General features: G+C 32.0%; 1 protein-coding gene across 8 annotated transcripts in view; it reads left to right on the top strand.

Moving 5' to 3' along the window:
* LOC102672923 (TLD domain-containing protein 2) overlaps positions 1-16176 on the top strand; it is a 194062-nt gene that overhangs the window by 29864 nt on the left and 148022 nt on the right. For 3 of the 8 annotated variants that reach the window (XM_006611359.2, XM_006611360.2, XM_006611361.2), the window contains exon 1: positions 13029-13342. The exons of 4 other annotated variants lie outside the window; for them this stretch is intronic. In XM_006611359.2, coding sequence (XP_006611422.1) covers positions 13200-13342 — 143 coding nt within the window. In that variant the 5' untranslated portion in view covers positions 13029-13199. Of the gene's footprint in view, positions 1-13028; positions 13343-16176 lie in introns of those variants that run through there. One more of the 8 variants, XM_031508464.1, reaches the window with a different exon arrangement.

Raw genomic sequence — 16176 nt, forward strand, 5'->3', positions numbered from 1 at the left:
CGTGATAAATACGACGGTGGAAAAAGCCACCATTTTCCCGCGTTTTTCAACCCCTTCCATCTCCAGCTCCAGAAGGAACGCTTTCGAATTTTTTACTTATTGTTGATTCGACCGAATTCGTTTCATTCGATCGATGTGATACAACAATTGCAATGTGTATAATATGTACACGGATAATTGTAATATTCGTGTATTACTATTGAGACTATATAAAAATTTGTCAAGTTTCGAAATTCATTTCCGATTGTCGCAATGAAATATTAAAAAATATTCTGAATTATTCTGATATAAAAATCCAATTTCGTACTTTTTTTTTCCTTTTTTTTTTTGATTTAAAAATTGAGAATTATGTCACACGTGTGTAGAATTTTGAATATTCGCGTGATGCGTGGTTTTTTATGAATTAAAATTTTTAATTAGAAATATTTTCTAACTTTTTTTTTATTTTTTTTTTTATTTCTAGCAATTAAGAACATTGCAAAAGCGTGATTACGGTTCTCTCATTATAGAAGTCTTTCTTACTTTAAATAATTTTCTTCAAGACTATTATAAGCCTATATAATTTATAATATATATACTTAATGTGTCACTAAATAATTTTAATTTTAAATGATACACTGTTAAATAAAAAAAGTTTCTATATACACGATATTTCATAACGTTTATAAAGAAAATATTTTCTCTCTCGTATTTTTTTTCTTTTTCTTTTTATTCATAATGAAATTTATTACTATCGAAATAATAATAATAATACTTCTATATAATATTCTCATAATTACAATTTCACGGATTTACGGAATAAAGGGGATTCCTCGCATTATTCTAACAGATGAAACATCTATCCCAGTTGTTCGCAATAATTTAATCGTAACATAATTTCTCTCGTAACGTTTTTCATTCGACGTCATCACTCTCCAAGGTTAAAAAATTCACGTTCCACCAGAGATATTGTAGATATTATTCGTAGATATTAAGAAATGTTATTTCTTATTCTCTTTGAGCATTATTCTCCCCCCTTTTGCTCACCAGAAAAGGCAAGGCGCGTTAAAAGCGTTTCAATCCAAATACGACCCGCTACATTTTCTCCATATTATTTTCTTTACCATACAATATTTCTCTGGTTGCGTCTCAGCCCGAAATGAGTCGAGAATCGTTTAAAAAAATTTAATAACGCGTATCGCGGAAACTGCGATACCTTGTTGACAATTATTCGTTTTTTCGTTTCGTAATATAAAATTTAATTTCTCTTTTCGCTCCCCCTTAGGAGGGAAAATTTGAAATTTATTGGCTCGTCGACTCGCTTTTTGAAATATTTTTTAGTCGTCTAAGGATTAGAATTTTAAAGATGACTTTAAAATTGAATGAAGTCGTTTATATTAATTATAAATATTTAATCAAATTATTGACAATTATTCGTTTCGTAATATAAAATTTAATTTCGCTCCTCCTCAGGAAAATTTCGAATTTATCGGATCGTTCTCGCTTTTTGAAATATTTTTTAATCGTCTAAGGATTTGAATTTTACAGATAAGAGTTAAGATTGAATAGTGGTTTATATTAATTATAAATATTTAATCAAATTATTGACAATTATTCGTTTCGTAATATAAAATTTAATTTCGCTCCTCCTCAGGAAAATTTCGAATTTATCGGATCGTTTTCGCTTTTTGAAATATTTTTTAGTCGTCTAAGGATTTGAATTTTAAAGATGACGTTAAGATTGAGTAGTCGTTTATATTAATTATAAATATTTAATCAAATTATTGACAATTATTCGTTTCGTAATATAAAATTTAATTTCGCTTCTCCTCAGAAAAATTTCGAATTTATATATATATATATATATATATATCGTTCTCGCTTTTTGAAATATTTTTTAATCGTCTAAGGATTTGAATTTGAACAGATGACGTTAAGGGAGATTGAATAATCGTCTATATATATATTTAAGTTAATTATAAATAAAATTTAAATTATGAAATTTAATTTTTGGATTATTTCGAGATATTTTAATATTAAATTTTGAATTTTAATTCGTTCGCATATTTTTCCCTTCTTTTATACGGAGAGAAGTCTTTGTTGAACATTTCAGCTTTCAATTATCTCATTGAGTAATTGTCTTCTAGAATTTCATCAAGTTATTCCAACAATTTTGTCATTGTTTCGTAATATTGGAAACGGAATTCATTATTTCGAAATTTTTAAGATTCCAGAATTAGAAAGAGGAATTATATGATATTTTATGTATCCATTATTAATTTTTAAGAGAGAAAATGATCGAATCGTCTATTTTCCACTTCATTCATATTGTTTCAAAGCGTATTTAAGGAAAAAAAGATAAAACTTTTTTTTTTTCAATTTTTCCCGAGTCGAACGATATAATATTCTTCAGAGAAAAATTATTCATTTCTTAAATTATTTTTTCAAACTATGACATGGACGAGTAATTGATTAATGGTCTTAATAAGAATTTCATTATTTTACGTTTTATCTTCCTTGGTCGAATAATAACGCAAAACAATAAACAATACAACGCAATGTAGCAATTGTGTGTTCCTCAGTATTCATTCTCGATAAATTCCTTCAGTCATGAGACAAACATTATAATTGCCTGGTCTACATCATCATCAGTTCCATTCAATTGGAATAACATCGATAACTTCATTCCTTTTGCGGTATACAAAGTGTACCGCGTATCTGATGAAAATGCAATTTATGGCAAATTTCTCTTCTACTTTCGTTCAATCCAATTAAATTTAAATTTTCTGAACGGTTCAAATGTTAAATTTCTCAAATATATATTTTCCACGGAAAATAGAGAACTACGCAGCAGTTTGTTCTCGGCCTGTTTTATGCGTTTCACAAAATAATCGAAATTCTGATTAATAGTAGCATTGAATAAGAGAAAAACGTAGTTTGACGAAACGTTTCTCGATGATAGTGATTCAATAGCTTTCAATTGTTCTTCTTCTTTTTTTTTTTAAACTTTTTTAAACTAATTATCCCATGGCGAATGTTTTAATCTGAATTAATCGAGGAAATATCGGATAAATAATCAAATGGGAAAAGTTTTCTTTTGCTGCATCCGGATGTTGATATTCGTGATATTTTTCTTTCATACGTCAATTACTACCTACGCTGTAATTTATAATTCATCAGGTTTTATTGGTTAATTTTTCTGAAACATAAGAATCGCCAAGTAGATATTCATTGACCTTCGTTCACTTCGAACATCGCACAACGTAAGTAGACTGCAAATTTTCATTTCATTTGCATATTCTACATGTGCATAATCTACATATTTTTATTTTTCAGTTCTTGCATATTTTCAACGATGCAAAGATCTCTTAAACTCAACTGACGACACGCCATCTTATCTTATCCTCAATATTCTTTCAGAGAAATAAATATATTCACCTCGTGATTTATCCTCGATTAAACTCTATTAAAATCAAGAAAATCTTCGAATCGCTGTCAAAGATAGTGACTCCCCGACAACCGAGTTGAAAAGCATTTGTAAGAGCTTCTCTCTTTGAAACGCTTCCTCGTTTTATTTTCTCACTTCCAGCGAGATATCGTAAGAAAAGGATTAATTTTTAACCGTTTTACCATCTTTATCATCTCGACTGACCTATCCCAAATTCCAGGAAAGACGTATTACACGTTTCCAGCAAAACATGTGGGTCACTGGGTCGTGGGCTCGTTCATAATCTTCGCACAGTCTTAAATACTTTGTATCTAGGCAAGGCCCTGAGAGAGAGAGATGAAATAAAATAATAACAAAGGTTTCTTCTATTTCTTAGACTTTTTAGATTTTGATGGCAAAAATTTTTTGATCTCCTCTCGTTGCTTTCCTTTTTTCACGAAAAATCCAAGTTTCACTCGACTGACTTCTGAAGAATTTAATAATCTCTCGTTGCTGTATAAAATATACAGAGAGGTAATAATTTAGCATATTTTAATTTAAAAAAATCTATTCGTGGGAAGATTGTTGTGAGAAAAAGTATTATTGATTAAAAAAAAAAAGAATGGTCGAGAAAATCGTGTGGTGTAAAAACGAAAACACGAGGAAGAATGGTTCAGATTCCAAGGAGAAAGGCGAAAGCTCGCCTCGATCGTCGATACAACGACCTTGATGTCACGTAAAACTGCACACCCCTTTCCAACACCCCCGGCATTGTACGATTGTCTGGGGAAGTAGGTCGACGCAATCAGTACCCTGCAATCGTACAGACATCCTAATGCATACAACTTCAAATCTCCTGATCTAACTCGACCATCTCGATTATCAAATATCGATTATGGATATCTTTTATGAATTTCGATAGCAATTTTGCTCTCAGTTCAATGAATCGTATTTGTTGTTGAATTTTTTTGATTAATTAGGCGAGCCATGTCCATTCTGTTTCGTTATTCAATTCGTTATCGAATCGAGACATTTAATTTACTCGAGTCACAGAATACGGATTTTCTCAAGAATATCTCACTTCCTTCTTAAATTTATCATTTTTGTGATCGAGCATTGATTCAAGTATTACTAATTTCCATATTCCATCCCTTATAAACATAAGACCATCATTCCCTTCTCAAAAGAATCGAAGCTAAGTCGATATCCCAATAAACTTCCTCCATCCCTCGAAATTTGTTAATCCAACAAACCATTAATCCAACTGGGTTGATCGATAAGGAAGGATGTGAGATCGCAGGAAATCGATATAGTTTCTCTACGAACGACGAGTAAGGTTAGGATAAGGGGAGGAAAGGTTGGGCCAAGGCGGTGGTTGGGGTAGTTTCACGAGCTAATATTTGCTCCATCAATCAAGCCTCACGGTGTCCTTGACAGAAGGGAGGCCAGGTTGCGCGGGCCGCACCTGTCTCGGTTATATCGAAAGACACGTCGCCCTCTTTTCTCCCTTCCTCGTTTTACATCCCTCCTTCCTCTCTCTCTCTCTCTCTCTCTCTCTGTCTCTCTGTCTGTCTCCAATCTCTGTCCACCGTTCAATTATCGCGTGAAATTAACGCAGGATCTTCGCGTGACACGCGACACTTGCCACGTTGAATTGTTGGAATTAAAGGGCGGTAATGGAATAAAGAATAGGAAGGAAATTGTAAGGGATGATAGATTCGCTTGTAAATAGTTTTAAAAATTACCACTTTGATCCGAGTGCGATATCCGATAATTAGTACTTGTTGAGTAGACGTTTATTTTATTATATTCTTTATTATATATACGTGATATATAGATAAAAGGAATTGTTGGGAATTTATTGGAAAAAGAAGTTGCAATTTTTTTCCTTGTAACTAAAAGTAAGTGAGATTATTTTCGTGTAACCGAAAATATTTTTCTAGGGAATTTCGCAACAAGGAAAAATTAATCAATTCCTTTGACGCGAATTTTATTAAAAATTTCGTTCGTTTCGTTAAAATTTGTACATTTAACGAGGGTCAATTGACACAGCCAGCTAAAAGACGGTCTTTATTGATTTTTCACTAAAATAAAAAAAAGTATTTTGAGAAATAAGTAAGTTCCACCCCTCTTATATTACGTGATTCGTTGATCGTGATTCTTTCAATTTTGAGAGAGAGGGGGATGAGAAGTTTTTTCTCGATATTAAAATCGCGACATCGTAGCCAAAGAGTTTTTTTCCTTTCGAAACGCGTTGTCGATCTTTCTCGTATTCAACGGGGTCCGTGAATTCAATTTGATCCGTGACATCATCATCGTTATTAATCTGTTAAACCAATTATTTTATATCGATTCATCAATGCTAATTCACGTATCTTCGATCGTTGTACGAATCGTTAAAAGTCGAGGAATTATTTATTTCATCGTTTGTTTGTGAAAAAAAAAGGAAAAAAAAAAAAAAATAGACACGAATTTACATATTCCACACACAAGTTATTTTGCGTATATGCACATATATTTCCACCACATGTTGTTTATACGCGATCGCAATATTTCACGAGCAACGGAACTCTGATATTATTGTTATTTCCAAGTTGGAATCGTGTCTATCAACATTCTGTGTTTAAAAGCACGATGAGTATATTTTTGAGAACGTAACGTAACGTAATGTGAGAGAAAAAAGAAGAAAAAAGTGGTGATTGCCAATATTTTTATAATTCGGTGGTTTACATATTTTTGTTTTGTTTGCCATGGTATGAATAATAAAATAAAAATAATAGAAAAAGAAAACGTGAAAGAGATTTCGAAGCAATTAATAAAACTATATTAAAAATCTTAAATACAAAGTGGTGGAAATATACGTGTAAAAATTTACTCTTTACTTTTTGAATATGCATATATTCAATCTATTATTCGAGGTACTGTGGAGAAATTCAATGGATAAATTGGGACGTGTATACATTTATTGAAAAATATGGAAATAGAGATATAGAATATGGATCAGAGAGATGTAAAAATATAGGAATACAAATAGAAATTGTAACGGTAATATTTATAGGTATAGACAGATCAATTTTACTTCTTTAATCGTATTTTATTTAATTTAGAAATTGTAAGAACAATTTATTAACAGAACAGAGCGATTATATGAAGTTGTCGTCAAAATATGGACTATATTTTACATATTCGGAAATACTGTTTCACTTACAATATGTCTAACCTTGGAATTATTTGCAACCTCTATTTTCATATATTTCAAGAACAAATTAAGATAAAATGTTAAAACGCTTCGATTATTTTCTTATCACGGTTATTTACATTATTTATGTGTCTAGAAATTTTATGTTTCAACGTGTAATTCGTGATGAATAAGATTCGAGGTTATTTGGAAATAACAATTTTGTTTATTATCGTATGTTTTACAATGTATTTACATTAATATAAGAAATACTTAGATTAGATTTAGATTTTTGTTCAACAAACGTTTAATCAAAATTATTTTTTCTCTACTTCTACAATTAATATTCCTCGTGTATAATACATCAAAATATGCAACCAACAATTTTCAAACATATTTTTTCCTCGTCAAAATTTTCTCCAAATCAATGGCATTCTTTTACTTCTTTTTTTTTTTTATTACACAGATTTAACTTTTACTTTTACTTCATCTCTTATCGCGAATTACTTTCTCTTCGTCACAATTATACGTATTATAAAACTGCTACAGTATAATTTCCAACAGCTTAAGTCTGTTAAAAACAACAATCGTCCATCCAGATAACCTTCCTCCCAAAGTTTCTATTTTCGCGCAAAATTGGAACGCGACGACGGCTAAAAAAAGCCTGTACACGAATTTCGATGGCACGCGAGGCGGAATTCGAAGGGAAATCGAAGCGAAGAATGTAGTTGAGAAAAGATCGATAACGATATAGACACATTCGTCGAGTTTTGTGAATCGCGATTTTTTTTTCAATTTCTGTCGAATTTTCGACAGAAATATTCATATTGTGTTCGATGTGACGTATGCTAAGTGCGAAGTGTGAAGTGTAAAGAAGCATCGAAAGTACTTTATCCATTGAGAATCCAATCTTTAACCATTGAGAATTTTTCTTTTCATATAATGTAATGTAATAGAATTGATTTGAAGATTAACTTTTAAACGTTTATTTTAGGTTATGGGAATAATTTTGTGCGAAATTTGAGAAATACGTATAATGCTTAAAATTATATTTTTGAAAATTGAAAATTTAGGAATTAATCTTGATTTGTGATAAAATTGTGAAGTAAAAAAATTATCTTCTATCTTAAACCGAAACCATCAAATATTAATCGAAAGGAATATTTTTATCGAAAAGAGATTGATGCCGCCTAACCTACGTGAATGATGAGCTAATCTAATACATACAACTACAATACATCATAGAATGAATCATCATTACCAGTTTCTTTATAAAATCTTCTTAGTTTCTGGTGGAGTGAGTTTTTCTGTTAAATTTTTTCCTCGTATCTCATAACGTTTCTTATTAGATTCCGTGTAAGATAGATGGTTAGATTAGAAAATATCACGTGAAACCTTCATTTATAATTATATCATGCGTAAAATGTTACATAGCCGAAGGTCGCTATTAATTATTAATTATGCACTCTTTATGTACACGATCCTCGTAACTTAACGACAACAACTTGCTTGATTATCGCTTCAAGAACGTTCAACTTGTCTATGCAAGTGAACACCTACGTTTCATTTATATATTCAATAAACAATGACAATTATGTTTATGCAATTGAATTCTATGATTCTTGTTTAGAACTCTCGATGCTAGGAGAGAAAGATGAGTAGAAAAATTAATTCAAAGCTATTATTAGATTGTTCATGAAGATCTATTTTAAAGATCATAAAAGATCTTGTTTTTGGAAGAGGTTCGTGTAAACAGATGCTTTTCAATCGAATAAAAAGAGACAAAATAAGGTTAATTTTGAAATCGAGAAAACAAAAGTGAGGTTAAGTTCGAATCAAGAGGAAAGAAAGATTAATTTTCAAATTCAAATCCATTTGTTGATCAATTTTTTTCCAATAGGAAATTAAAGAAATGAAGTTTGTTCGCGTTGTAAATGTGATTTTTTTTTGTTTAAAAAATTATCACCACGAATGGAGATATCGTTGATCGTCAAGCGGTTCGACTCGACCCTGTTTAAACGTAGAAAATTCTTACACGTCACGGGAAAAAAGAAAAGAAATGTCTCGAAAGTGGCCCACGGCATGCTCATAAATTACGAATAAGTTAGGAGACAAGCTGTCTAGTGGTAGCTAAGGACACGCTATTTCGATCGTCTTCTATTTTATAATCTAATTCGATTCACTTATGTTTCATCGTGCATATAGCATTTCCTTGATGTCTCTATTAACGACAGCCATTTTTAACGTATCTTTTTCGTATCTATTATTAAATCTTATTAATTCTATATAAATCTAACCTAAACAGATATACTTTCGACGATGATCGTGTAATATAAAAAAGTATAAAACCTTGAAAAATTAAAAAACAATGGATATAGTATATTTCTTTGAGGAAAAATTTTATTTTTCTTCAAAGATCCTTTATCATCAAAGGAAAATGAAAAAGATTACAAAATTTTGAATTCAATTTTTTTTCCTTATCGTTTTGTAATTTCGAAAATTGCGTTTCCTTTTTTTTTTTTTCTTAACAATTTAACGAGAGTTTAGCATAACGTGAATTTGCTTTTAATTAACGCTTCTGGCAGCTGACAGAAGAGCTAAGAAGAGAGAAAAGTTGAGTTGAGCATTCACCGCGAAGATCAAAGAACGCTTCTTCTGGCAAAGACTCGATCGATAAGTTAGATCACAAGACAAGACAAGATCGTGACTTTTTAGACGTTATTTCACGTAGTAATCTTTTCAAAAGTTCCTGTTATTAACTCAGGCAAAAGACTTAGGCAAAAGACTTTGCAGAGATTTATATCTTTCAGAAAGACTATCTTTCCAATTATCGGAAATTTCAATATTTATATATAATAGTAAACGTCAAAATATTCATTTTCTACCTTGTAGATTCACAACACGATGCTTCCATTTTTATGAAAAGCCTTCGTTTTAAAATTTGCATTAAACGTTTCGATGCGAATATACGAACAACGATATTAATAACGTAAAATGAAATTTATTCGTGCATTAATTTTCAATTTTCAATTTCATCATTCTTATCCCAAAAATTCTTCGTTTAATAATAAATCTGATAAACTCCAATATTCGATATCACGTTGTTAATTATCGTTTGTTGTAACTTCCTAATCGACATCGACTCTCTCTTTCTCTCTCTCTTTCTCTCTCTCTCTCTCTAAATTCCCCGAAAATGTGTCTGAAACGGGTTGGTTACCGTGCAACGTGAGCCAGGATTGGTCGAGTTTGCCGAGGGAAAAGGGATCAATACCGGGAGGAGGCTTTCGACACGGAGGCGTAGGCCGGCGTGTTCTTCACTCGACGAGAATCGGGACTCCCAGTCCTTGACCTTGTCGCCGACCTTGACCTTGACAACGCCCTTCAGCGGAAGCTTGGTTACATCGAGGAAACCTTGGAAAATAATTCTTCCCCCTCCTTTTTTTTTTCTTTCTTCTTCTTCTTCTTCTTTTTCCTCTCTTCTTTATCATACATTCTCTTTCAATTATGATTTTTTCATTTCACATTCACAATGATGTTGATGATTTTTTTTTTGTCGAATGGAATATTCGAAGGGTGGACAATATTGACAATTAATTTTGGAAAAATTAATTCGATTATAATTTATCGAATTTTTCGAGTTTTTATTATCTTCTTAATTTACGAGGATTTGACGTCGATCGAGCGGAACAACGATCCCGGCGACAATGCTCGTTTTTGCGCAATTAAAATCATATGTTGCAACCTTGAGAGGCGCGTGCTACGCGAGGAACGTAATGAAATTTAACTGAGGTTGTTAAGGTCGATTCTATCGGTCTCATCGTTGTCGCTACCAGCTGCTGTCTATGCCGTCTATGCCGTCGTTGCACACTTTTCCTACACGTTCACGTTAATAAAAGAATTTTTTACCGGATTCACCGAATGTAGCCATCGATACAACGATACGAAGTTAAAAATAATTCCGCACGATCGTTTTAAATAGAAAAATTTCTGGGCAACAGAAATGTCTCAAATTTCTTCGAAAACGTTCCATTATATATATTCGTGTTTCAAATAATCTCGAATATCAAAGAATATATTTTCGTTATTTCACGGAGAAATTGAAATTTTGCCGGAAGTTACATTTGCGAATGAGATTTTTGCGAATTTTAAATTTCGATTTTCATCTCGGATTAAATATTTATTTATTAATCGTTCAATTCTGCTCAATTATTTATATTTTTATAATATCGAAACGCCGAAGGAAAAGAATATCGAAAAACTATATGTCGCGAAACTCCTCTTCTCGAACGTTCTTATATGCTCGAGAAAGAAGAATCCGCCCGACTGTTCTCTATCAATTCCTCCATAGAGAGCGCGTGATAAATGCGTTTCGAAGCCGGCACCGAGAATGCTTCACGTCACTCGTTTCGATCGCCACTCGAAACGTCTGCGAATTGAATACGGAGGAGCCAGCAGCAGTAGCTTTATTTTCTAGTAGAAGCCGGTGAACGAGTCGAAACGGAATCGTGTCCAATACTTAACGTGTCACGTTATAGTAGTGCTGTTCGTGCTCGTGCCTAGGAACGGATTCGAATTTATTTCGTGTCACGTGAATTTCCTTCGCGTTTTTTTATTCTTTTCTTTTTTCTTTTTTTTTTTTTTTTTTTTTTTTTTTTTTTTTTTCACTTATCGTGCATTTGAGGTAAACAAGATTTAAAAGAGATTTCGATTTTCCAAAACGATTTAATTGTGGGGAAAAATTTGTGCGAGAGTCCAAATTAAATATGGATTATAATAATCTCGTAAATATGGTCATTATAAGAAGTATACAATTCAGCAGAGATTTAATATATTGAGTTATATATTTATTATAAAAAACGGAATTTATCGTTTATTATTTATAAATATAATCGTTTAATATAACTTTTCTTTTAATATTATACGTAATTTTATCATTTGGTTTATTATATCTCGTTTATTTTTGGATACATTAAAAATGTTTCAGATAGAAAATGAATAGTTGAATGATTTGATGGGGCATGTAATGCGATAACATTATTTTTTCCTCGAGGAGAACACGTGAACATCATACGAACTTTATTTTTTTTTTAGAAAATAAAATCGTATGTTTTTTTAATGTTAGCATATCTCGACATTTCTATTATAAAAAGAAAAGAAAAGGATTCAATCAGTTGTTGAAAAATTATTACAGTTTAGAGAGATAAATTTAATACAATCTGCATCCATCGATCAATCGAAAAATATATAATTTAAGAAACATAATTTAACTTTTATCTACGTGACCATACAAGAAAACAAACAAAATATCAATATCAGAATATATATATATATTAAACCTTGAACTGTTCAACTTTTATCTGAAAGATTTTTCGATACGGAGAGAAATGGAGTGACGTAAATCAAAATGGCGATATCAGGAGATACTCCGTTTAACTTGCAAAACGTTAATAACATTCTATCTATGGAAACTATTGCGGACTAAAAATGTTTTCATCGAATCGATCGAATTGAACCGCGTTTGTTATTTAACAAGTCTCAATAAGTCGTCGACGTGATTAAAAAATCGGCTTAGATTGTATAGTTAGCATTCGAGCTACTCCGTCATCGATCCCTGTGTGCGCGAGTGTTTTCTAAATCAACAAGATTTTTTTTAATTCTCTCCACTCTATTTTTAGAGATTTTTATTTTATCAAAGTGAAAATTCTTTTTATGAAAGAATTTGTCAAGTTCGCATTCGGTAGACAATGAAAAACGTGCCTTGATTGTAAAGAAAATTATAAGAATCTTTTAGATAATTCACAAATATTTTACAATAATTTAATCATATTTTCCCGTGTTTGGATCCATTTGATATTTTCTATTTCGTTCTTTTTATCCTGTCTTCCACAACTTAATCTATATTTCTCTTTACGAGTAAATAGAGTATCATTCGATCGCGTACGATCAATCGCAGTTAATCTTTCCCAATGTCGTGTAACTCACTGTGTAACTACCTCCAATAATTGTCAAGTTTTATATTTTTATGCCTTTACTCTTTTTGCAATAAATTATAATAAACTTGTATTTCACAAAAGTAGATCCCTAGAAAAATATTTAACTACATCGTACTGTTGCTAAACTTTCTATATAATTTCTTGTTAACAATAAAATTAACGATGAAACTGTTGAATGAAAAAAGATTAAGAATCTCTTTCTCTTTTATCTTATATATTCAAAACAAGCTCGTAAATTCTAAAAACCAACGCGTCTCCCTCGAGATAACCGTTCATAACCGATCGTTCGTGTCCATTACGTAGCTACTTCCGGTTCATCTTTCCGTTCCCTGTTCAAAATTCAATCGTTTCGAGGAAAGAACGGAAACGTGTTCCAATTTATTCGAAACGCACAATCTATTATCCAGGTTCGAGACGATTTTGAATCACAGATATATATATATACATACGTATTCCTTGGAGAGACTCGTTGGCAGGAAGTAACGAACTCGCAAACAGGCTGCGGATTCTCTTATTCCTCGTGAGTGCCTCGGTGATGCTCGCTCGACACGCGACCTAGATAGTGGAATACGAACGTTTAACATAAGTGGACAGATCGACGCCCTTGGCGTGAACAAGAGGAATGGCATTGTTTTCCGGCGGCGGTGCTGGAGGCGGAAGTGGGCCTCCACCGACCAAGGAGCCGGCTAGTCCGTCTCTGCCATCCAGACAACGGAGTCTCAAGGACCGCCTCAGGGAGGGTATCACTGGAAAGTTCAATTGGCAGTGAGTACGATGATCTAGTTATTATTATCTTGATTATCCAAAAAATTTCGGTTTACGAGTAATGTTTCATGTAATTCATTGTTATTTTCGATTAAATATGGTATATTTTTAATAGGTTATAGGATAATTGGTAATTATACGTTAAATTTTGTAATTACGACTGCTTTCGGGAAAATTCGGGCAAGATCGGTAGAATTCGGTAGGATTCTTTCGGTATTTGAAGCCTTTGACCGATCGCGTCCGATTATTGCCGAACCGATCCGAAGTTAGAGATCGCTCGTGCTCTCAAAGTCGAACGAGTATCGAGATCTCGATTTGTCCGAACTTTCAAGTTTGAATTCTCCGGAATATATCGTTTACACAATGCTAACGATCCGTGCTCCGTTTAGGGGAAATGCTTATTCATGAACTGAATACCTGTGTAAACGTATTGTTACATTTTCTTGGCGAGCAAACAACTGTTAAATATACTTAACTATATCCTCGATGTTATGCTCTTGTTTAGGAACAATTCTGGCCAATGTGAGTACGGCATTAGGTTAATTAGGTGCAGATAAGCGATAAAGTAAGAGGATCAAATATCGTTCTCGAAAGTCTTTTTGGGTCGTTTCCAAAAATTAATCGATAACCAGACGAAATTTGTATAATCGCCTTGAAATCTTACAATTAGGAAATCCTGATATTATTGTCTTTTATACAAAAATATAAAAGAAGAAAATATTTCTAATTTCACTCAGGAAATAATATCGATGAAATAGATTTTACGATCGATTATATCATACAGTTAGAGAATAATAATTAAATATGCAGAAATAATAATTACATGTTAAAATAATATAATCCTTAATAATAATATTATCTCGAAGAGTAACATTCTTCAAATTATAATACAATGGAAAGTAATATACGAACCGTCTTCAGGGAATTCAATATCACCCAGCTTAATTATTCGTGGTAATATTTCAAGCATTATCTTCGGGCCAGAATTTCTCAGTACAAAGTGTAATCTGTAGATGGCAGGCGTTGTTGATGTGGCCGGTTCTCAAGCGGTTTCCCTAGATATTCTGGTGTCTAGTTTGATTTCGTAAAGGCGCGGAAAACAATTGGTTATGAATCATCCTTTTTTTATAGGGTGTTTAAAAAAAAAAGGATGCGAATAATTGTGTTAAAAATTTCTAATATTTATCAAAGAAGAAAAAAAATTAATCGATATAAATTTTAACGAATATAAAATATAAAATTGATAAATATAAAATTAACATTTTTTCGGAAAGATACTTGATAAAAATCACGATATGTAATTTTAAACATAAATTAATATTGTTTATTAATTAAAATAAAATAAAATAGATATTTACATCCAAGTTAAGCTAACTTTCAAAATTTAATCGTACACCTATCATGTTTCAAGTATTTACTGACTAAGGGTTAATTTACACATTTACAACGAGTAACATAGTTGAATTACAATCAGATCCGTACACTTTGGAATACATATGAGCCGATTAATAATTCACACATGCAAATGAAATTCAAATGGAAAGAAAACGTGTCGAACATATCTCGTGAGAATGGAAATCGAAAATTCCAGTATTTCACTTTTTCTTTACCCATCATTATTTTCTCGTATTTCACGTTTAACATATTGCAAACAAAAAACTTAACTCAATACCTACAAGTTAACAATTAATTCGATAATATCTCAAAAAAGTTAGAGAATAATTTTATCTTTTAAAACTTTCAGAATTTATAACCTATTACGATAAAATAAACGGTCGCGTAAGAAATATATTTAACGAGATACATAATTATTATCAAAGTTCAACCTAACCTATCACGTGACTAGCTTTTATTTGACGAAAGAAAAGAAATGAAGGTGCTTAGCTAAATTCCAAAAGGTAGCTTTTTAAATTAGCAACCGTTCACGAATCACGAGAAGAAAAAATCCTTTCGCGAATAATAAACAAACACGGTTTGGGTTTTTCGCGTTCATACGCTAATTAGTCGACGGTTCATCGATTTGTCATTAGCATCATCGGCGATTCCAGTGGCGTTCTCGCATTCCCCTCGTCTGAATCGATCTATTAAGTTATGACGCGATATAACGAGGAATTTATCCTCATTGGGAAAAGATTGATCGGCTAATCGCAAAATGAGATTCCCTTTGTTCGATCACCAAATGCCAATTATATTACTCAGCGTTTTCGTATAATTGCTCAATTTTTTTTTTTTTAACAAACATAAGCCATCGCTATTAAGTAATTTCAATTATATAAGGCTATCGTGAGCATAAAATAGGCTAATATCCATTTAGCAAAAATTAGATGTCGCATGAATATTGAAAATCATATGTCATTTTAATTTTCCGCTTTATCGTAAAGAAATACTCTCTCGTAAAATATCGATCAAAAAACATAGATAAAATCTCGTAACTCTTTTCATCTTAAGAAAAAAATTGGAGATCCCGAAAAATATTTAAATCTCCGTTTGAACTTTTTTGCCACGAAAACATCAACGATTCAAAATCGTTCCTCGTTTTCACAAAAGAAGACACATCCCTCCTCCTCCTCCTCCTCCTCTCCTTAATTAAGGTATCACGTTTTGATCCACTCACGATTCACAACGACTCGTTTCAACATATATCGAACCAGTTTACAAACTTCGAACGTGTTTCACTAGTTGGCTCTAACGCTAATTGCGACGATCGAGTCGGCCCAAATTTGATCGCCCTATCATTACGATTAATCGATTCCAATAATCGCGTGGAGCGGATCGATCGATACCCCAGGGGCCGATTCATTGCCACAATTTTTTTTTTTTTTTTTTTTTTTTTT

This window comes from Apis dorsata, unplaced genomic scaffold (genome assembly GCF_000469605.1).
Source record: "Apis dorsata unplaced genomic scaffold, Apis dorsata 1.3 scaffold_87, whole genome shotgun sequence".
Taxonomy (NCBI): Eukaryota; Metazoa; Arthropoda; class Insecta; order Hymenoptera; family Apidae; genus Apis; species Apis dorsata.